Genomic DNA, 22945 nt, shown 5'->3' with positions numbered 1-22945 from the left:
ACTTGCTCAGCAGAGAGATTGAATAAGTGTGGTGAAAGGACACAATCTTTTTTTTTTTTTCCTGATCAAGTCCTGTTTTAATGAACAAAGAGTCACAGCTTATAAGGGCCAGCCAAGGGAGGGAGCCTCAGCGCACATGCAGATTAGGCTACCTTGGCAACAGGCCAATCAGGGAGTTCAGGGGAGCATGCCCTGCCCATGGGTCAGTAAGGGCTTACAGTCTTCAATTAGGTACGCAGAGGAGTGGCATGTACATGCAAATCAAGCATAGGGGAAGACGATCTTTTGCCCAATCAAGGGGATGCAGGACACGGGTGCTTATCTAAAGAGCATCACCCCTTGTTTGCTCAAGCTTTACAGCTGCAGTGCTCTGTCACGTAGGCTGGGGTAGAAGAATGCCCAGAGCTCAGGCTAATAAATTCCAAGCAATGGCCGGGCCTCATGGCTCCGGACAGGTCTCCCTTTTATATATTTTTCAAAGCCAAGAGAGATCCCTTCGGGAACTGCGTCTGTCTTAGATTGTCAGGCATCAAGAATCATCCTTAACCATCATTGATCAATGGAATGCCTTCATAAAATAAGAGCAAACCAATGTCTGTCTTAGGTTGGTATGTCTTGTGCTGAATTTTACCCGTAAATGACTGCCAGTCGAAAGGACACAATCTTGATACATATACTTTCGCTCATTTTAAACTGTGGAGTATTTCCCAGTTAGCCACAAACAACTGTTTTTGATTTATATGTAGGTGCCCTATGAGCACAATTGAATGCCAAGGAATTCCCATTCTTCTTGATACTACCATCGTTTTTCTTCCTTTTTGATGATCTGCACCATTGAATGTCTTGCAGAGTCAATGGAATACAAGTAAACGTCTTTCTTGTATCTTCTGCTTTCAGCATGACAGACCTGATGTCAGCAATGGTATCCTCCTGTCACATTCTCTTTGAATCTGGCAAGAATTTCTGGCAGCTTCCTATTGATGTACTGCTGCAACAGTTTTAAATGATCTTTAGCAAAATTTTACTTGCATGTATTTTAAAACTTTATTTCGAAAAAATTTACTTGCATGGTATTAATGATATGGTGTGATAATTTCCACATTCTACTAGATCCTTTTTCTTGGAATGAGCATGGATGGATCTCTTCCAGTTGGCTGACCAGGTAGCTATCTTCCAACTGAGAAGCTCCAGCATGGCATCTGTTTGTTGAAACATAGCAAATCCCAGTCTGTCAATTCCTGGATTCTCATTTTTTGTCAGCGCCTTCAGTGCAACTTGGATGGCTTCCTTCAATACCATCACTGTCTATCATACGCTACCTCTTAACAGAGCATTGCATTTATTGTCCGAAAGGAAAATTCAAGATAAATCTTGAAGTACAATGCCGTCTGTGATAGGATCCTATCTATTTACCTTCAAGGTAATTCAATCACTAAAACTATTATTTAAGTTTATTCCTTAACTACAAAAGCTAGTGTTGAAGAAATTGAAGAATTCTACCGACATCTCCAGTCTGAAATTGACCAGATATCCAATCAAGATGCATGGATAATTATTGGGGATTAGAATGTAAAAAGTGGAAATTAAGAGAAAGGAACAGTAGTTGGAAAATATGGTCTTGGTGATAGAAACGAAGCAGGGGATCTCATGATAGATTTTGCGAAGACCAATGACATGTTCATAGAAAATACCTTTTTTTCAACCACACAAATAGTGACTCTACATATGGACTTGACTACTTTTGTGGGAAGAGACTATGGAGAAGCTCAATAAAAACAGCTAAAACCAAGCGTGGAGCTGGCTGGGGAACAACACAACAATTGCTCTATGTTAGTTCAGGTTAAAGCTGAAGAAAAAAAATCCACGAGAGACAAAATCCAACCTTGAGGCTATCCCACCTGAGTTTTGAGAACATAGTTGGTGCATTGAATGCTACTGATAGAAGACGTGATGAGCTGTGGAAACATCAATCACAAAGAAAGCAAAAGGTCATTAAAAAGACAGAACAGAAAGAAAAGATCAGCATGGATGGCAGAAGAGACTCTGAAACTTGCTCTTAATTATCAGGTAGCTAAGATAAGTTGAAGAAATCATGAAGTCAAAGGGCTGAATAGAAAACTTCAAATAGGCAATTCGAGAAGACAAAGGCAAATATTATAATGAAATGTGCAAAGACAGAGTTAGAAAACCAAAAGGGAAGAAGATGCTCAGTATATCTTCAACTGAAAGAACTCAAGAAAAATATTCAAGCTTTAAGTTCCAATGTTGACGAATTCTATGAATCTTGAATGTTGAAGGATGCAGGAAGTATCAAAAGAAGATGGAAAGAATGCACAGAGTCACTGGGCTGAAAAGAACTAGTCAACATTTAACCATTTCAGGTGCAAGAAGCAATGGTGCTGAAGGAAATTCAGGTTGCACTGAAAGCATTAGCCAATGACAAGGCTCCAGTAATTGATAAAGTACCAATGGAAATGTTTCAACAAGCTGAAGAAACACTGGAAACACTTACTTGTCTGTGCCAGGAAATTTGGAAGAAAGCTAGTTGGCCAACTGACGAAGAGATTAATATTTGTACCCATTCCAAAGAAAGGTGACCCACCAGAATGTTCAAAACATGGAATAATATTACTGTTATCACATGCAAGTAAAAATAGCCGAAGATCTTTCAACAAAGGTCGCAGTAGCACATGGACAAGGAGGTTCAGAGGTTTGGGCCAGATTCAGAAGAGGACATTGAACAAAGAATATCATTGCCAATGTCAGGTGGCTCTTGGCTGAAAGAGCATATCAGAAAGATGTTTATTGTGTTTCATTGACCATGCCAAGGCATTCAACTGAGTGAATCATAACAAATGATGAGCAACCTTGAGAAGAATGGGAATGCCAGAACACTTCATTGTGCTCATGAGGAACTTGTTCTTGGATCGAGAAGCAGTGGTGTGAAGGAAACAGGGGAATACTGCATGGTTTAAAATCAGGAAAAAGTTGGTCCAGGTTGTATCCTCTCACCACACTTATTCAATCTGTGTTCTTGGCACTTGCAAATAATCGGAGAAGCTGGTGTATATGAAGAATAATGTGATGTGACATCGGGATTTGAGGAAGGTTTATTAACAACCTTCAATATGCAGATGACATAACCTTGCTTGCTGAAAGTGAGAAGGAATTGAAGTGCTTACTGATGAAGATCACGGTTTTCAGCTGTCAGTATTGATTACGACTTAATGTAAAGACCAAAATCCTCACAACAGAGCCAATAGGTAGCACCCAAATATATGGAGAAAAAGGTTGAAGTGAAGATTTTTATCTCATTTGGACCCACAATCATTGCTCATGGAAGCAGCAGTCAAGAGATCAAAAGAGGTGTTGCACTAGGTTAATCTGCTGCACAAGACCTCTTAGAGCCGTGATTCTCAACCTGTGGGTCGTGACCCCTTTGGGGGTCAAACGACCCTTTCACAGGAGTCATCCATAACTGTAGCAAAATTACAGTTATGTAGCAATGAAAATAATTTTATAGTTGGGAGGGCACCACAACATGAGGAACTGTATTAAAGGCATTAGGAAGGTGGAGAACCACTGTACGCAAGGATGTAGCTCTGAGGACTAAAGTGCACCTGACCCAAGTCATGGTAATTTTAATGGCATCATATGCATATGAAAATTGAACATTGAAAAGGGGAGACTAAGAGAATTGATGCATTTGAATTGTGGTGCTGGAAAGAATATTGGGGATACCATGGGCTGCTGAAAGGACAGATCAGCCTCTCTTGGAAGAAGTATGTCTCCAACACTCCTGAAAGGCACCAATGGCAAGGCTTCGTCTTACGTACTTTGGCTGTGTTGTCAGGAGAAACCAGTCCCTGGAGAAGGACATCATGCAAGCTAAAGTGAAGAGGAAGTGAAAAAGAGGAAGGCCCTCAACAAGATGGACTGACACCGTGGCTGCAACCATGGGCCCAGGCATAGGAGCAATTGTGAGGATGGTGCGGGGCTGGGCAGTGTTTGTTCTCTCATGCGTAGGGTCACTCGGGGTCAGAACCAACTCAATGGAACCCACGTCAACGAACAACATATACTCGTACTTTGACTATCATGGACTTGTTAAAGCTTTAAAAAGCTTTCATCTGAATTTTAATCTGAGCGACTAGTGGTCTGTTCCACAGTTAGCCCTGGGTCTTGATTTGGCTACTGATGATGGGCTTCTCCATTGTCTACTTTCTACAGATGGAGCCAGTTTTCTTCCTGTATATTCCATTCATGGAGAGCCACATGCGGTCTGTTTATGTTGTTGGAAAATGGTATTTGTAATGAAAGAATGATTTGTCTTGCAAACTTCTGTCCTGAGACCTCCATCATGGCATCTTCACCCATGCCCCATTGCCAGCTATTCATCCGTCTTTTTCATTTTCACCCGTGGCCTTCCCATCACCAGCAATGTGGAATGTATCTTGATGGAATGGTCCATTTCAGGCTGCAGAAGTGGGTAATAATCTTCAGTGGCGCCACCATTGGCAATGTTGGTTGGTGCTGCATTATGACTACCTGGATTTGCAAGGAACTCAAAGGACAGCTAGTGAAGGGCTGCCTCTTTGAAGTCAAATCCACCTTAATGGTGTAGATGAAGGAAAGCTTTGGAACTCTTCATTTGCTGATGTGAGCAACTTAAAATGAGAATAAACTGCAAATATTCCTTGAAAAATCAGAATGTGGAACGTGCAGACTGTGAATATAGGAAAATTAGAAGTTGTCAAAAATGAAATGGAACACCTTAAAAATCAATATCCTAGGCATGAACGAACTTAATTGGACTGGCATTGGCCACTTTGAATTAGAAAGTCATATAGCCTAGGAATGACCAACTGAAGAGAAATAACATCTCATTCATCATCAAAAGAACATTCCAAGATCTAGCTTGAAGTGCAATGTTGTCATTGATAGGATAATATCCATACGCCTACAGGGAAGACCAGTTAATATGACTATTATTCAACTTTACGCACCAAGGAATGAATACAGCTTATCAAATTCTCCGAAGCCTTGTTGACACTGTTAATTTTTTCTTGGACTTTATAATAAGCCACAAGCTTTTCCAAAGATCCTCTCCCACCCGTTTCTGCTCCCGTGGGAGTTGTCACTGTGGCTTTATTCCATCTGTCTCATCATATTGCTTGTTCAGTAGAAATCGGCTTCTGGGTTTAGAGTTTTTATATTATAATATTTTATACTAAATACTTTCCAAATACTTCAATATCAAAGCACACACACACACACACACTTTCTCTCTCTTTCTCTTAAACTCACATATAATTTGGGGCCTCCAAAATCACCCAGGTCTCTTATTCAATTATTTATATACTAATAATGAGTAACATATGGTTGTTCTCCAAAAGCGTACAGTAACTCTTCTACAACAAAGTCTTTATTAAAATTCTTTTTAGACAACCATGCTTCAGACTGGAGTGCTTTCCTTTCTCTCTTTGGTTAATCTTTACTTAAGAAAACCTTCCTGTGTTTCCAATTCATCCGAGCTATTATCTCCTCTGGAAGTCCTGTCAGAGTCATCATCACATATCCACCTGCCACTGGAAGTTTGAGGGTTATTATACTGTTGAATACGTTTCCATGGAGTTTCCAGACTCAACTACCGAAAAGGCCTGGGATAATCAGGCCATGACAATCCTCTGGATCACAACATTTTGATCTGCAACTGATCATAGGAAAAGTACTGCTCAGAAGAGCACATTGTGCATGAATTAGTCAACTTGGACAAAGAGCTAACAGTATTTTAAAAAATTATTTTATTGGGGGCTCGTACAATGCTTATCACACGCCATAAATCCATGCACTGTGTCAAGCACATTTGTCAGCATTGGATTTTTACAGCAAACACTTATTTGTTTGTTGTCACTGTTAGGTGAAAGACTATTATTTTAAAAAATGAGTAATCTGTTATCTAAACTTTTTATGTCTAGCAAATAACTCAGTGACTGACACTTACCAATCCCTTGATAAATAACAGGGAGCTTCCAAACTTTCATGGAAAAATGGAACGAAAAGATAATGGAATTCTCCCACCAACTTTTTGAAGCCCCCTAATATCTGGCTTAAGAATTAGTAACCCTTGCAAATGAAGGAACCTAGCTTACCACCTAGAATAATTAAGGCGCTCTTGTTGGATGGACTTCTAAATCCACAGTATGTCAACTTTAAATCCTCATTAACTTCTCGGGTTTTAGGTCACATCAAACACATTTACAGCTGCAACTTTTCATCGGGTCTGGAGGAGAGTGACATTTTCATTATTTTTATAGTTATCTCATGCTTAAGGAAGACTTTTTTTTTTGCAGTATGCAAAGATCACTATTGTCTGGAAAACATGTTTTCTGCCGTTCTACCATATTGTGGACCTTCTATATAGTAGTATTATATCAAAGACCGTCTCTAACTTGGCATTTAAGCTATTTTCCATAGGTATATGCTTTTTCAACAGCCAACAGAGTAGATGGACCCCTGGAGGGACTGGCTCCATAGACTCTTCTTTGATGGCTGAAGGTCATTCCTGACATGTCACACTTTTGGTGGGAGTGCAAGGATTAGCCCCTGAATGAATTGAACTGAGCTTCTGCAGTACATGAAACGTTTACTTGTTGCTACTCCCATGGGAAAAGGACTTTATGCATTTCCTTTTTGCTGTGTAAGGACTAGATCTGTGTTCATTTTCTTTTAGGCCACAGCAGCAAGACAGAAAGGGCATGTTTGGGGACCGTGTGGCTACTTTTAGGGTTTACATACAATTCATTTGTAGTTCAATACAAATTTTTAATTAATTTATTTTCTTAAAGAGGAGAGAGAGAATCTTTTTTAAAAAACATTTTATTAGGGGCTCATACAACTCTTATCACAATCCATACATATACATACATCATTTGTACAAAGCACACCTGTACATTCTTTGCCCTAATCATTTTCAAAGCATTTGCTCTCCACTTAAGCCCTTTGCATCAGGTCCTCTTTTTTCCCCTCCCTCTCGCTCCCCCCTCCCTCATGAGCCCTTGATAATTTATAAATTATTATTTTGTCATATCTTGCCCTATCCGGCGTCTCCCTTCACCCCCTTTTCTGTTGTCCGTCCCCCAGGGAGGAGGTCACATGTAGATCCTTGTAATCGGTTTTCCCTTTCCAACCCACTCACCCTCTACTCTCCCAGTATCGCCCCTCACAGCCCTGGTCCTGAAGGTATCATCCGACCTGGATTCCCTGTGCCTCCAGCTCCCACATGCACCAGTGTACAACCTCTGCCCTATCCAGTCCTGCAAGGTAGAATTCAGGTCATGGTAGTTGGTGGGGAGGAAGCATTTAGGATCTGGGGGAAAGCTGTATTCTTCATCTGTGCTACATTGCACCCTGACTGACTCATCTCCTCCCCTAGACCTCTCTGTGAGAGGAGAGAGAGAGAATCTTATGCCATCTGTGTGGTCATGAAGATTCTTTCCTTTACAAGGGCCGATAACGCCTACCTGAAATCTGACCCTCATGCCCTGCTGTCTAGTGAACCAACTTGGTATTTCCACCTGGATGGCTAATGTTTAGGTTTATTCTTTTACATAGGCAGATTGTTGCTGGGTGCCTTTGGGTTGATTTTCTCCTGGTAACCCCTGTAACAGAGCAGAGCTGCCCCATACTTTTCTAGGCTATAATCCCCACCCCCAACAATTTTGTTGGTATATAATTCACATGTCATGCAATTCCATAGTTCATTCACATCACAAAGAGTTGTCCAATCATTACCATAATCAGTTTTAGAACATTTTCATTTTGTATTCATCGTTCCTAGTTGCCCCATGCCCCTTACCAGTTAAAGTAACCTTTCTTTTTATCTTTACCATTGAATCCATTCAAACTCATAGTGATCCTATGGGACATAGTAAGACTGCCCACAGCATTTCCTAGTTTGTAATCTGTACAGAGTATCTATGAGTCCATATGAACTCAACGACCATGAGTTTAATTTTCGAAGGCACTGTGGTGAGGGCACTCGATTGCTAACTCAAATATTTGTGGTTCAAACCCACCTGCAACTCAGCAGGAAGAAAACGTAGCAACCCTGAAAACCCTACAGTGTAACTATAGTGTGCTATAGTGTAGAGTGCAGCTACGAGTCGGAATCAACTCAAGAGTAAAGGGTTTGCTACAGGTAATCTTTATTGGAGATCACTGGCTCTTCACTCCTATATAGCCACTGGCTGGGTTTGAACCTCTGAACTTTTGGTTAGCATCCAAGTATTTAACTTTTGGGACACAAAGTTTCCATTTACATCAAATCCATCTGTTCATTATTCCTGGGACAAGTAACGTACATTAATTTTCCTTAAGACCTTTCTACTTGCTATGGTTTTCCCTCCCCTGTATGTATGTTCAGGTCTTCACTCTGAAGCAGTGGTTCTCAACCTTCCTGATACCTCAACCCTTTAATACAGTTCCTCATGTTGTACTGACCCCCCCAATCATAAAAATTATTTTCGTTGCTACTTCATCACTGTAATTTTGCTACTGTTATGAATCAGGTGACGCCTGTGAAAGGGTCGTTTGACCCCCAGGTTGAGAACCACAGGGGTCGCGACCCACAGGTTGAGAACCGCTGCTCTAAAGTTACCTTCTTTTTCTTGCTCTCTCCCCACCCCCCATCTTAGCACGTATCACTGAGTATACAATGTATTTACTTTATCTTAGATATTGTCAGGTTTCCCCACCAGAATGTAAGTTCCACTACAGCAGCTGCCCTTCCAGTCTCTTCCTCTTTTTCCTTCCCTTCCTTCTTCCCCCTCTTTTCCTTCTTTGCCAAGTAGTAACAACAACAACAACAACAAATAAATTCACTGTCATAGAATCAATGCTGACTCACAGTGGCCCCATCGGACAGGGGAGATCTGCTCCTGTGGGTTTCTGAGACTGTAACTCTTTTATATTTTTTTGTAATTAAAGACTTTTATTGGGGGCTCTTATATCTCTTACCACAGTCCATACATTCATCCATTGTGCAAAGCACATTTGCACTCATGCTGCCATATTCATTTTCTTTTCTTTCTTTCTTTTAACAAAATCATTTTATTGGGGAGACTGTAACTATTTATGGGAGTAGAAAGCCCTATCTTTCTCCCGTGGAGTGGCTAGTGGTTTTGAACTGCTGACCTTGCTGACCACAGCCCAACATGTGAGCACTACACTAACAGGGCTCCTATACCATGTAGTAAAGAGCCCAATACATCTGAGCTGAATAGCATCGGTGTGTTCCAGTTAAAGAGAGAACTTTAAACGTTTTTGTGTGTGTCTTTTTCCTCCTTCTGGACTTTAGCTAGTGCTATCAGGATGTGCTTCTCAATAAATTAAGCCCATTAATTTCCACTTTAAAAACAAGGCAAAACTTTATTTCCTTTCTTTGGACAGAAGGTTTGTCCTCAAGCTCTCCTTCAATTATGCACTCATCCACTGCAAACACACTGTGCCACCTTTGTGTAAAAGTAAAACATTCAGACAAATGCCCACATGTACTTGTTCCTGGCAGCTGTGCTTTGTGAAGTATGGGAACATTCATAAATGAGCTTGATGTTAATCTTCTTGGGGGGAAAGAACTTCTTGAACAAGAACTGCTTTCTGAGGTGATTTAATTATATCAGATATTGTATGACCAGCATTTAAAGGTGACAGATATTAAACAACAATGCATGAATGAAAAAATTCAATAAATATATTTTCTTTAAAAGAAGTATTTTATTGGGGGCTCATACAGCTCTTATCACAATCCATATATCCATCCATTGTCAAGCACATTTGTACATATGTTGCATCATCATTCTCAAAACATTTTCTTTCTACTAGGGCCCTTGGTATCAGATCCTTATTTCCCCCCTCCTTCCCCCACCTTCCCTCCCTCATGAACCCTTGCTAATTTATAAATTGCTATTATAATAAATATATTTTTATTGCTTCTGTGAATTTGTAAGCTCCTTGAGTCCTGGATGCCAGGATTATTTTATTTTTATTTTTTCTTAGTTCCTAGGCTTTATTTAAAAATTTATAAAAAATACTCCAGATAAGTGAGTTTTAATCCTCATCTTCTTCCTCCTGATTAATGTAGGAGTGACATTAATTCATAGTTTCCTTTTCTGATCACAAACATGGTACAACCAATCATGCAGATGATTCTTCTTCAGATATATGATATATTTATATGTATTGTATAATGTATTCAAATACATGAATGATATATGTATGTATATATTTGTGAGATACTTCAAGTACCTTTTGGGAAAAGGCACCTGGGAGGTTACTGAAATCTTTCTCTTGCTTTTTTCAAGTTGTTGGATTGGTTACAATCCCTCCACCAAGCTTCTCCCATGAACTTTCTTGAAGAAATTACTCCAAAGCAGCAGCATCCAGGATTCCATCTTCCATGGGGTGGATGGAGTCGCAGGTGAACTTCAGAACTTGCTCGGAACCACCCCTCATTCCCCACAAGTTTTTCCACCCATGTGCCACATGGCATTTGAGCTAGAAGGGCTTCTTTAATGTATTTTTTCAGCCCAGGACCTACTACAGTAACAGACCCCTAAAATACATTCCATACTTGACAAGATGCAGGAATCCCAAAGGGCTTCTTTAGTTTACAGTGCCTTATATGCCTTGCATTTCCTGTGTCTCTCCCATTTTTGTTGTGTGGAGCTTAATTTGTCTGCCACCTGAGTTGGCTTGGACATCATTTTCTGTTGGATGTTCATCTTACCCTCACGTTACATTACTGCATCCCAACAGCATCCTTTCAAGGTAGCAGATTAAACGCTTTGCTGCTCACCTGCTGGACACCTCCAAATACTGAGGATGCTCCAGGTCTCTCACGTTGCTGTGGACATGTCTTAATCCTATCTTACTCAACGCTCTGATCCTCAAGCCTTTTCCCCTCTGGCTCTTCCCTTCTGCTACTGAGGTGGTGATACTGCTGAAGAGCAGCAGGCTGCAGGTGGTCAGTTGAGAAGTGCTGCTGGCCCCTGTTCCCTTACCTGGCTCAGCTCAGACATGGATAATGGCACTGTTGTTGATGGATCTGGCTTCCTTGGCAACTGCTGGGGGGCAGGTGGCAGGACTCAAAAGTGCTGGGGAGTTCATGGTTCCTGCAGTTGCCTGGAGTGATAGGAGGCAGGAGCCAGAGGAAGTTCTATTGTTCCCTTCTTCCACCTACTGACCCAAGACAGCTGTTTCCTAAGGAGAAATTGGAGGAGATCTAGCAGCCAACTGATCTGGCCAGCTCAGTGGTGCATCCTCTTGATTTTTTATTCCCTTCTTCCCTGTCTCATTTCCCCTTCCCCTACCTTTTACTTCCTTGGCATTGCCTCCTTTAATGAGTTATTGTTATAGAAGTCCGTGCCCCAGGCCCTGTTTTCTAGGAAGCCTGGGTTAAAATATTACCATTCATTGTGCCTTTGCTATGTGTCTGTGAAGTTTTTATGTGGTTACTTCTGCTGCATGTAGTCTTATTTATTATTCTTGCCAGTCTCCTCTTGCCAGTTTTAAGGCCTGCCAAAAACTAAGGCTCTAGTTCTTCAGACCCTTTGTGTTTATATCATAAACTATCCATGCACCAGCACCCGCACTCTCGTTTCCAACCCATGTGTTGTTATGTGCTGTCAAGTTGTTTCCAACTCAGAGACTCTATGGTCAACAGAACAAACACTGCTTGGTCCTGAGTCAGCTTCACAATCGTCATTATATTTGAACCCATTTTGGCAGCCTCAGGGCCAGTCCATCTCACTGAAGGTCTTCCTCTTTTTCGTTGACCCTCTACTTTAGCAGGCATGATGTCCTTTTCCAAAGCATAATGTCCTTGTCCAAAGGATGTGAGATGAAGTCTTGCCATCCTTGCTTCTAAACAGCATTTTGGCCATATCATTCCACGGCAGATGCGTTTGTCCTCTTGGCAGTCCCTTGTACTTTCAATGTTCTTTACCAGCACCATTCAAATGCATCCATTGTTCCTTGGTCTTCCTTAGTCAGTGTCCAGCTTTCACATGCATAGGAGATGACTGAAAATACCAATGTCCACTATACATTCTGTAAAATAAAACAGTTATGCGGTTTGGGCTTTGTGCAAACATCATATTGTAGTCTGATCCTGTCTTATTAAACCATTTAAAACAGTTTTATTGGCATATAATTCACCTATCATACAATTCAATAGTTCCATCACATCAAGAAGGGCTGTACAATCATCACCACAATCAGTTTTAGCACATTTCCTTCATTCTTGTGCTCATCTTTATTAGCTCCCCGTTCCCTCTCCGCCCCCCTGCCCCCACCCTCCGCTGCCCTTCCCCATGGAACCATTCATCCATTTACTCTCTCTATAGATTCCCCTACTCTGGATTTCATATACCAAAACAAAACTAGCAAAAAACATTTTTAAAAAGTAACAACAATAACAAAAGCAGACAAAACCTCAATTGAAAAGAAACCAGAAAATATTAAAAACTAGAACAAATTTAAAATGAATCAGAAGGGAGATCAAATGAGCAAGCGCCACATTTTAAGCTAAGCGCATTTGCAGGAACCCACTCTCCCGTGAGTCCTGCACAACAGGAAGCATCCTGAACCAGCTGCTTGCCTCAGCAGTGCTCTGAGTGGGAATCACTTGGTGTTTGGTTTTCAGTCCACATCAATTGCAAGTTCTCCATATCCTTTCATATTTTCCTCGGCCTTGTAATTTTCAATGGAGCCAATCCCCTTACGGCTTGGAGAGTTTGGCAGCTTTGGAAGATCGTTGTGTTTGCCAAGTGTGGCCCGACTGAATCCCCAGCAATAGCACCTACTCCTTTTCCGTCCTCCGGTTGCTCAATAGCTTTTGTTTCACTTCCAAACTGCTGCCACGTCTGTGCTTCTTGCTGCCGCTCACCAGCGCTGGTTCTGCCACAGCGGGGAGGCACGATGCGCGCCATGGCATTCTTTTAGAAAGAAAAGTAAAAAGAGTGCTACACCACCCAGGAGACTCAGATGCATGAGGTTGGATGCTGGATGTGGTGGCAGCGTTCACTGTTCTTTGGTAAACTTTTCAGATGTACAGTACAGTACAAACACAAGCCAGTAGCCCGAGAACTTATCGTGACTATCAAGGGAAAAAGGAAGGGGATAGGTGGACACAGTGGCTGCAGCAATGGACACAGGCAGAGGAACAATTGGGAGGATGGCACAGGACCGGGCAACTTTAGTGCTATTGTGCACAGGGTCTCTTGATAGCACCTAACAACCACATCAAGACATATGTGTCAAATGTTACATATGGGCCAGAGCATTACATGCCTGGCAATTCAGTTGCTCTGTACAAAGAGATGTGAAATACAAGTGTAGCACGGGGGAGGCTGTTCCCTACATCCTTTCTGAGGCCAAGATTTCTGAACCCTGTTATAACGTTATGGGAGCATGAATGGGCACGCTGTCAGCTGTTGCCCCAATGAACAGTATGTGGCACTGATTTGTCATTTCATTGGTTGCTTTCTTTCTCTTTTACTCCAGACAAAGCGGTGTCTTTTGTAACCACTGAAAAACTTTGAAGACTCCTGATACTCCTCAGCAAACTAGGTAGGATGTAGAAGATTATCTTCATCAGCTGTGTGTGTTATGGCAATTAATTGTGTTGTCCCAAAGACTATGGTCTTAAGCCCTCAAACCCAGAAACCATCAGGTGCTGGGTTATGTCCAGGAGTATATTTCCATGAGCTCTTAGCGGCTTGATTTTCTAGATGACTTTATATATGAAATATATTTATTTTATATAGGCAACTTACACAAACATGTATGTACATATCCCTATAGAAATACCTATATACTCACACTCCCTATATTCATTTGTGCTTGCCTAGACATATGTGTGGGCTGCTAACTGCAAGGTCATGGGTTCAAATCCACAGGGTAAGGCTATTCTGTGGAAGAAAGATCAGGTTATCTGCTCCCATAAACTTTATAGGCTCTGAAACCCTGTGGAGCGGTTTCCATGAATCAGAATGAACTTGAAGGCAGTGAGTTTGGTTTTCTACATATATAAGCTATGTAGTAACCACACACCAGCAGCCATTTGAAGCTTTTAAATACAACCTCTTTGCTCCTTCTTGTTATGTTTGATGGGTATGCTTTTCTGGAATAGACATGCTTTGTTTACTCTGAGAGTAAGTAACGCTGGGCAAAAGAAGCTTGGTGGCACACGCAGTTAATGATTCAGCTGTTCACATCCATCCCGTGGCTTTATGGGAAAAAAAAAAACCTAGCCATCTGCTTCTGTAACGAGTTCATCCTAGAAAACGCAGTTGGGTGGATGAACTCGGTCGCACGGGGTTGCAATGAGTCAGAATTGACTCCGTAGCAACTAACAATAGCACAGCAAAGCTGGAGAATGAAAAAGGAAGGCAAAATAATGGGTACAACCCAACGGAGGGGCTGGCAAAGAAAACTGAGGATACAATGAAGTGCCAGAAGAATAAATAAATCTGTCTTTATAAAATACAACCAGAACCTGTCCTGAGAAATTGCTGACTTTGAACACATCATGGGGAAAGACCCGTCACTAGGAAAGGAAGAGGCTTAGAATGAGTAGAGGGTGGTTGTAGAGTTGAAGAGGGTCTGTGAAAACAGGGAAAGTCCTTGGTGAGATGAATTGAAACCATGGTGACAAAAATAGGGCTGAAACACAGCTGTGATTATGAAGATGCTGAAGGACAGGGCAAAGTTCCCTTATGCAGAAAGTCACCATGGATAGGCACAGACTCCAGGGCAATAACAGCAGCAATTCCTGAGGTAATCTCTGCCAGCATTACAGGGCATCCCTTTGCAGCAGGACACCTCGCCATCCGATGCCTTGAACGGGAGGATTCACCCTTTGCCTGAAATATGCCTTTTACCATCCTAAGCTTTGGTTCTCCCACAAACACGTCACCTTCCCTGAATTATGGTTCAGTTAGTAGGCACCTGACTTAGCAGCTTAGTCTCTTGCCTCATAATCAATGGTTTTCCACTTTATTATTTACTTTTCATGCCTGTTTTGCACGTTGCTTCATTTGCCTTTCATCTTCAGAACTGTCCTTACTGCCCAAGGCTGCATCTTTGTGCAAATGCAAACTGTTCTTAGTGTCTCATCATTGCCAGTCTCTCTACTTTTGCCTCCATCACACCTTTACTCCTCGTTTTAACAGAACTGCTGATAGAGCTGCTTACCACTTAGCAGACTCTGCAATCACTAATGTTCAGGTTCCCTCTCATGTTTAGTTCGAGAACAAACAATCCTATTTAATCTGAGAAACGATCACGGGCCTGGTGACTTTTCTGCTTGGGTGGGCAAAGTTGACTTGCTTTTACTTTGTTGAGTGGTTTATTTATTTTTTTAATCGATGTTTAGCGGTCATAGAATTCTTGGAGTCGAGTTCAGGGCACATTTTGAATGGCTTCCTCTATTGGATGAAGATGTGATCAAGTTTTCACCTCTACGAAAATTGTTGAAGAAGAGCTCATGCTTTTTTAGCTTTAGACAGAAGGGGTCTTGTTAATGAGTTATTTCCACTTATCATTAAAAAAATCTTAATGTCTTAAATCATTCAAGAAAAATGTGAGGATGTGGCGTGAGCCTTCGGACTGCTAACCGCATGGCTGCAGTAAGAACTCACCAGCGACTGGGAGGGAAAAAAGCTTTCTAGTCCGTCCAGTAAAGATTTACAGCCCCGAAACCCACAGGGCAGTTCTACTCTGTCCTACTCCTCCCTAGGAGTGGGAATCCATTAGAATTTAGTGACTAGATAGTACGCTTACGGTGAAGCATCACAGTTGGAACCCGGGGGCCATCCCCGCTCAGCTGTTAACCACTTGGGGGACGTTTCCAAAGTCCTGTGGGCGAGTTAAAGCGCCTACTGTCTACTGAGAACACAGTCGGGCCCGTACCCACGGTTCTCATGCCCAGTGTTCGAGGGGCACCGTGCATCCTACTAAACACCAGCCCCCCGCCCCCCGCGGCTGGAGACGCTCCGCGGCTGGAGCATCGCCGCAGGAAGCCCCTTCCGGCGCAGCTGGCGCTGGAATTTCCCACTCTCCCTGCAGCCCGCTTTCCGTTCCTCGCCAGCGAGGTCCCCACAGACGGTCCACCGCGCCGCCCCCGCGTGACGTCACCGCGCGGCCTCCCGGCGCCGGGACGCGCCGCCCACGGAGCGGGAGCCGGAAGCCGGGCGAGCTGCGCGCGGCGTCCCGGAACCGCGGGGGCCCGGAGGTCGCGCACCTGGGCCGCGCCGACGGCGGGGCAGGGGGTGGGGACCGCGGGCTTGCGCGGCTGGGTCCGGTGGCGCCGGCGCCGCGCCCCCTTGGGGGTTGGGCGGGGTGGGGGTGGGAAGAGATCTGGTTCCCCAGGTTGTGGCGGGTGGCGCGTCGTGGGCTGTGTTGACTGCGTGGCGAGGCGGGAGGAGGCGACGGGCAGCGAGACCGACTGGGGGAAGGGCGGGCTTGGCTCTGGCTGGTCCTGCTGGGCGTCGGTGCTGGGCGGGCCCCACACCCGGAGCTTCGGATTGATGTCCCGGAAGATGAGATCAAACTTGGGCTAAGTGTGACGCGCTTGCCCTAAGCCAAGAACCTGGAGACAGGTCTCCGAGCGTGGATGACACGCTTACCCGCGTAGTCGGCCCCGTGCTCTTTCATCTCCCCGGGGCCACCAACAGTTCTCCGGAGGGGGCGTGATGGCAAGGTCCTTCACAGCTTAAATGTGACAAGAGTTGCCAGTTCCACTAGGTCTGTCTGATTCCAAAGCTCTGTTGAAGCTATGAATCGGTGGGTATTAGAAGTAAAGACTGTGTAAATAAATAGCAAATCATGAGAAGTATAGGAAGTATTGGCGTCAGGTTCAATAGATTTTGAGGGAGATTTAGGAAGAGGAAAGGAACTAAGCGGAGCAAAGGAACAACCTAGGCTTGGAGGTGGGGCAGGAAACCCGAGTAGACTATCGCTTGTGTTTATAGTTGACTTGCAAATGCCACCATCTGCAATTCTAGGGATGTGCTTATCGCTAAAGCAGCACCTTTTCAGGGCTTGGGTAAACGTTGTGACGCACAGTGACGCCTTGCCTCTGTGACACGAAGGGAATGCATTCCGACGATTCATTTACCAGTTGCACTTTTGGGTACCTGAGACAGCGGTGATGAGGATTTATTCCCGGATCCTGGACTTGCCTCAGAGGTCCCATCGGTGCTTACGAGGGGTTCGAGCAGTAAACACTTCACTCTAAAGCCAGTACCCTCTCAGTGCCAGCGCTGTCCCTCTGTCTTCAAATGGAGAACGTCTCGACCAACACCCTAGTTTAAAAGAAGCTTGGCTCTGGTGATTTGTTCATTTACTCATAGTTTTATAATACAGTTCCTGCTCGAACAGCTTTCACTACTCAATTTAGTAATTGATTAACTACCTCCTTGTATTAGCCTTTAATTGTTTAATGGGTGTACATTTTGTCTCCTAAGCAAGATTGCAAGATTCCTCAGGCAAACATTGTGGTCCCTCATTTTCTTGACTACTGACGTCTTTCTTTTAATGTCACCTATTCCCCCTGAGAGTCGCTGGCCCACCTTCCCCCCCCCCCCACCGCACGCCAATCCAGCACCCTAATGGCACTTAGTAGGAGCCCTACAAATAATGAATGAAACAATGCTTTCTGGATGAAAAACAACACACAACAACAATGAAGAAAACAATGTTCTCTTTGGTTTTTCTGGTTCCCTAGGGGGAACTCTCACCTTGTGGTGGGCATTTAGCAAACATGTGGTTGATGGCTGAGCCTTTCCGCAGGGGAATTTAATCTCCTCGTTGCCTTTCAAAGAATTGCCACCTAAACACCATGTCCCCAAGAAGTTGGCCAAGAAATAATTGTTGATAGATTGATTGGCTTCAAAGAAATTCTTGACCCATTTGAAGGTTACATCTACCCTTCCATAATGAATGATATTCATGTTTATCTTGGCCAGGCTGCCTAAAATTTTTTTTTCAGGAGACTGTCATTCGACCATCTTATTGATTTGAGAAAACAAATACGCTGACCACAAAAACAAAGCAAAACACCCCCCCAAACCAAGGTATAAAACCCAATAACAGGATAATTGTGCTGTACAACTCAATATCCGAGCTGGCTATTTAAGCTTAAAAACCCTCTCCGTGAATTGTGATAACCTTCGTGGCCTTAAGTGAGAAATTTGCTTGTGAATGTGGTTTTGCATGCTCTTAGCTGGTTTAAAATTTTGGTACAACTACATCTTGCACATCTCTTTTGAAGTTGTAGAGCATAGGTCGCAGTGTAGGTTGGGCATTGGGCTGCTGACTGAAAGGTCTACTGTTCAAACCCATCAGTCCCAAGGGAGTAAGTTGAGACTGTCTGCTTCCTTAAAGATTACAGTGTGGGAAACCGTATGTAAGGTCACTACAACTTGGCATTGATTTGATGGTAGGAGGTCTGATAGTTTGGGTGCGAAAGATTCCAGTGTTTGCTTCACACTAACAATGCCCAGCCCGTGCAGATTCTGTAATAGAAAGCAGATCACAGGGCACAAGAAATGTGCTTCATTCGAGGTTGGAGAAGCCAAGTCAAATCTGCCCACTACTTCTTCAATCTGTCCAGTTTACAGCGAAGACCCCACCCCCCTGGACCACAGGTGGGGGGCGTATGAGTCAAAAATAAGAGATATTCTGCCCAATATTTACCACCCAGTGACGATCAGACCTGTTCCAGTTTTCATTTATTAGTTGTGGGCGCTTAAGTTAACATTTCTGAGCTACAATTTCCTCCTTGTATCATGGGGGTAGGGTGGGGGTGGTGTGTTTGATGACCACACCTACCTAATTTTGAGAGTTACAATCGGTAACTGTATGTAAAGCGTCTCTAACAGTGCTTGGCACAGAGTAAGGGTAAACGTGTTTGACATGTGAACTTGTCAGACTCCACTACGCTAAACTGCACTGTCACCCAGCTAGCTACTTGTAAGCCCCACCTATATAGAAGTTCTGGAGACGTCGCAGTTTCCGATGACAAAGTTTCCCCTGCAATTATTTTCGCTGCCATCTACACGCCTCTAATTTGCCCAAAGGTTTGGGATGCAGGTTCTCTTCTCTCGGCCCTCTCCGTTACCCGCGCCCGCAGCCAATCACAGTAGGGCAGCGAGTGGGGAAGGAGACCAATCTCCCCAACTCCGTAGCCCCTTCCCCACCTCTCAACAGAAGCGTGCGAAACCACTCTGCAGCTGCAGGACTCATTCGGGAACGCCTTTGGGGGCGGGGCTGAGTCGCGCACGCGCAATGCAGCAGCGCTGCGCCTGCGCCGTGGAGGGGCCGAAGGAGGCGGGGGATTGGTATGCCCGCGAGTGTGTGAGGGGAGGGAGGCGTCGGGCCGAGCGTGGTACTACGACTAGCGCGGGCCGGAGGGGGCGGGGGGATGCGCCGCGGCGGCGGCGGTGGCGGCGGCGGCGCGGGCGCTGGGCTGCTGTTTGGTGGCGCCAGAGCAGCGGCTCCCGGTCGGACCGAGGCAGCAGCGCGGGCGTCGCGCGCGGCCTGAAGACGCCGTACCTATCTGCCTCCCACCTTTTTTTTTTTTTTAAGTAACCGGAACCAATGAACGCCGCCAAGACCCGAGCCCCGGAGGCCGCCGGTGCTGAGGGGATCAGGCTGGCGCCCGGCGGGAGCCCGTGTCTGAGGCGGCGCGGGCGGCCCGCGGAGTGGCCGGCGGCGGCGCCGCGCGGAGCGGTCGAGTGGCCGGCGGCAGGGGCGTCCCCGGCGCGCCCCCATCCCGCCGAGACGCTCGGCTCGGCCTCGGGCTGGCTGCGGCGGCGGCGGCGGCGCTGGGCTGCACCGTATCCGCCGCTGCCGCCGCCACCGCTGCTGCTGCTGCTGCTGCTCGGGTTGCTGGTGGCCGGAGCGGCGGACGGCTGCGAGCTGGGGCCGAGGCACCTCCGCGGGCGGCGGGCGGCAGGCGCGGCCGCCGCTTCCTCTCCGGCGGCGTCGGCGGGCCACAGCCCGGCGCTCCTGACAGGTGAGGCCCGTGGGACGGGCGGGCGGGGTCCAGCGGGGTCCCCCTTGGACGGCCCGGGCCGGGGCGCGATGCCCGGCCGCGCACTCTTCTGCTGCGGCGCCTTCCCTTTGCACCTGGACCCCCGCGCTCGCCCGAGCCTCTCGACGGCACGCGGGGATCCCCGGCGAGCACTGCGGCGGAGTCCCCGTCGTGCTGCGGAAGAGCCCGCAGGGTCTGCAGGGCGCGGGCGGCGGGGTTGCTCGGAAGCCGTTCGAAGTCGGTCGCGGCACTGCGGTACCGAGTCGGCGGCTGGCGCTGCTCGCGCCGAGGCAGCCGGCCGAGCGTCTCGCCGGTTCAGTGCCCTGCTGAGCACCCGGTCCCAGGGGAGGCTGCCCAGGCGGATTCTTTGAGAGCCTCCACGCCTAGTGGTGCTAGTCAGTGGCTTCCCACCCGGGTGCGGAATCCTCCAAGGCTCATGTGTGTTTGCGGAGGGGTGGGGTGTGTGCTGCTGGCTGCCTCGCTGGGTGTCAGCGTGGGGTGGGGGCCTCAGAGCTCAGCAGGTGATCAGCAATGTGCCTACCATGTAACGTGCTGCCCGTTCCGGCCTTGGGTTTAGGAGCACCGTCCTGCTAGCCTGCACCCAGTCCCCCCCACCCCCCACCCCGTTTGATATGGAGCGTTCTCGACATAATAAGAACCACGAGTAAACACCTCGGTAAGGCGAAGCAGAAAATCGTATCCTTTTAAAATCTCTCCGTGTCATGTACAAAAGATCATGCTGGACGGATTTCCTTTGGAAGTGCAGTGAAGTAATGCGAGTTTGCCGGGTACTTTATTTTTAAAAGCAGACCTGCTTAGCAAGATTAAAAAACAAAAAAAGCAGAAGCAGAAATAAGATGAAAACCCGTTAACCCGTTGCCCTCAAGTTCATTTCCAACTAAACGCGATGACCCATCATTAATTCATACAAAGGCATAGTCCAACAGGCGGCTGGAAGTTAACAGCTGCTTAGCGCAGCGCAGGGCTGTGTTCTTTAGAGCAAACCAGACACTCTCCGCGACAGGATGTTTACTGTTCCAGAAAGAAGAAGGCTGTGGGTCGACGTTGCCAAGCGCTTTGCAATTTTGAGTCTATAGAACATAATGATCAGCATATTTAACTTGCTTTGCCCTGACTCGGATCCAAGCCCTTTTAAAATGGAACGTAACCGATCCCTGGGTGGTTTGGTAACACGATGACAGAATAGTCAGTCTTAGGACCTCGTATTGTTTGAGTGAGAGGGTAGGCTGGGCAGTCTTATGCCTGAATACCCTTTTTCTTTTTCTCTCGGGCTTAAGTGGTAAATACAAATGTGAAGAATCGCAGTGATCAGGAAAGTAGTTGGAGAATTAGGTTGTTAAGGTCTAACTTGTGATGTAGGAAGGGAGGGAGAAGAAATGCCTGGTTTTCTATAAGCTACAGGAGTGAGACTCGGGGGTGATTTCTTAAGTGGAAACCTGTTGCTAAATAATTAGCTAACGTTTTATCAAAATGTAATTAGTGGCTGAAGCTATGGAATTTAGTGATTATTGATCACTGGCTATCAAGCAGTATGTTTGTTGTATGATATATAGACAGGACCAAGGAAACTACTTCATGTATGTAGCTACTATCAATGAACTTTCTATGTAAAATTTGTTGAGTGTGCGTATGGGTTGTATATATATTTCACGCAAAATAAAAATACTTGGATATTGGGGGTGGTGATGGATGAAAATGACTTCAGATGGGACTTTGATGGCCTGTAATTCCTTAGCAGCCAATTTTTTCCTGTTAGTCTTATGGCATGGTGGAAAAAGAAAGGGTGGCCCCTGGAGAAAATGTCTGATACAACACATAACGAGAGTTTATGCTATGGCGCTTCAAGCTAAGTGTACAGAAACCATATTGAGAGTATGAATTGGTATCTAATCTTCTACCTCTTTTGCTAGAATATTTCTTTTTAATAAGCTAAAAATCTGTGTGAAATTTGTTACAAAAACCCACACAGTGCAACCTGAATTTTGCCCATTTTAATCAGTTTATGTAAATCTGGTCAAGAGCACTGTGTGTGTGGGCAAAGGTAACTTCTAGGATAAAGTTAGGACAGAGCCATCATTTCTCTGAGCTGTAAGGTATCGACAGGGCTCCTTTCCAGCCTTTCATTTGTACACATAGTGCTTTCTTTTATGACTTCCATTCGCAAATGTTGTGCTAAGCCAGAACACAGTTTATCACTTCAATTGTAAACTTCAGGAAGTAAAACCATAGACTGCCCTTAACAAACACTGCGTTTGTCATATTCTGGGCAGTGGTAGAGACTGGAACCAGATGGAGGAGAGCATCAGTAATAAGAGATCTAAAACTTGATGAGAATTTGGAAAATTGAAAAATATTTGCAAGATTTATAGGAGAAGACTTGTCCCCCTTGGCCCCTGATTAGCATCGTCATTCAACCCCCTGGATTCTAATAGCTCTGCCCCAGGACACCCCAACCCCTCCTCTCCTCTCCTGAATGACACCTGTTAGAGTTTTCCTCTCATAAATAAACTGTAGAAAACGTTCTTGCTCAGTGCAGGTTTCCTCCCAGTAGTTTAATGTGTTCTAAGAATCAGTTACCTTTAAACACCTATCATAGGCTTAATTTTGAGCAAGCAAGTGCATTTATGATGATGAGAGACTAACAGATCATCAAAATAATAGACCTGTTGTTATAAGATTGATCTCCATTTTTAACCTTTTTGAAACATTACCTTTTCAAAATTCTATGTGTAAACTTTTTCATAAAGCGAACTAAATACTGTGATGCTGTGTAGTAAAAATTTGGAATTATATGTATTTTGGATTCTTACTTTTAAAGTTAGTAAA

The 22945-nt window shown here is 44.9% G+C and overlaps 1 protein-coding gene across 2 annotated transcripts in view; it reads left to right on the top strand.

Annotated features, from left to right (window-relative positions):
- The first annotated feature begins 19487 nt into the window (after positions 1–19487).
- STIM2 (stromal interaction molecule 2) overlaps positions 19488–22945 on the top strand; it is a 166555-nt gene continuing 163097 nt past the window's right edge. The window contains exon 1 of one of the 2 annotated variants that reach the window (XM_075544457.1): positions 19488–20080. In XM_075544457.1, coding sequence (XP_075400572.1) covers positions 19663–20080 — 418 coding nt within the window. In that variant the 5' untranslated portion in view covers positions 19488–19662. The remainder of the gene's footprint in view (positions 20081–22945) is intronic. The other variant, XM_075544458.1, reaches the window with a different exon arrangement.

Source organism: Tenrec ecaudatus, chromosome 3 (genome assembly GCF_050624435.1).
Source record: "Tenrec ecaudatus isolate mTenEca1 chromosome 3, mTenEca1.hap1, whole genome shotgun sequence".
In the NCBI taxonomy this organism is placed as follows: domain Eukaryota; kingdom Metazoa; phylum Chordata; class Mammalia; order Afrosoricida; family Tenrecidae; genus Tenrec; species Tenrec ecaudatus.
Note: the sequence above shows the minus strand (reverse complement) of the source record. Positions and strands in the feature narration are given on the sequence as shown.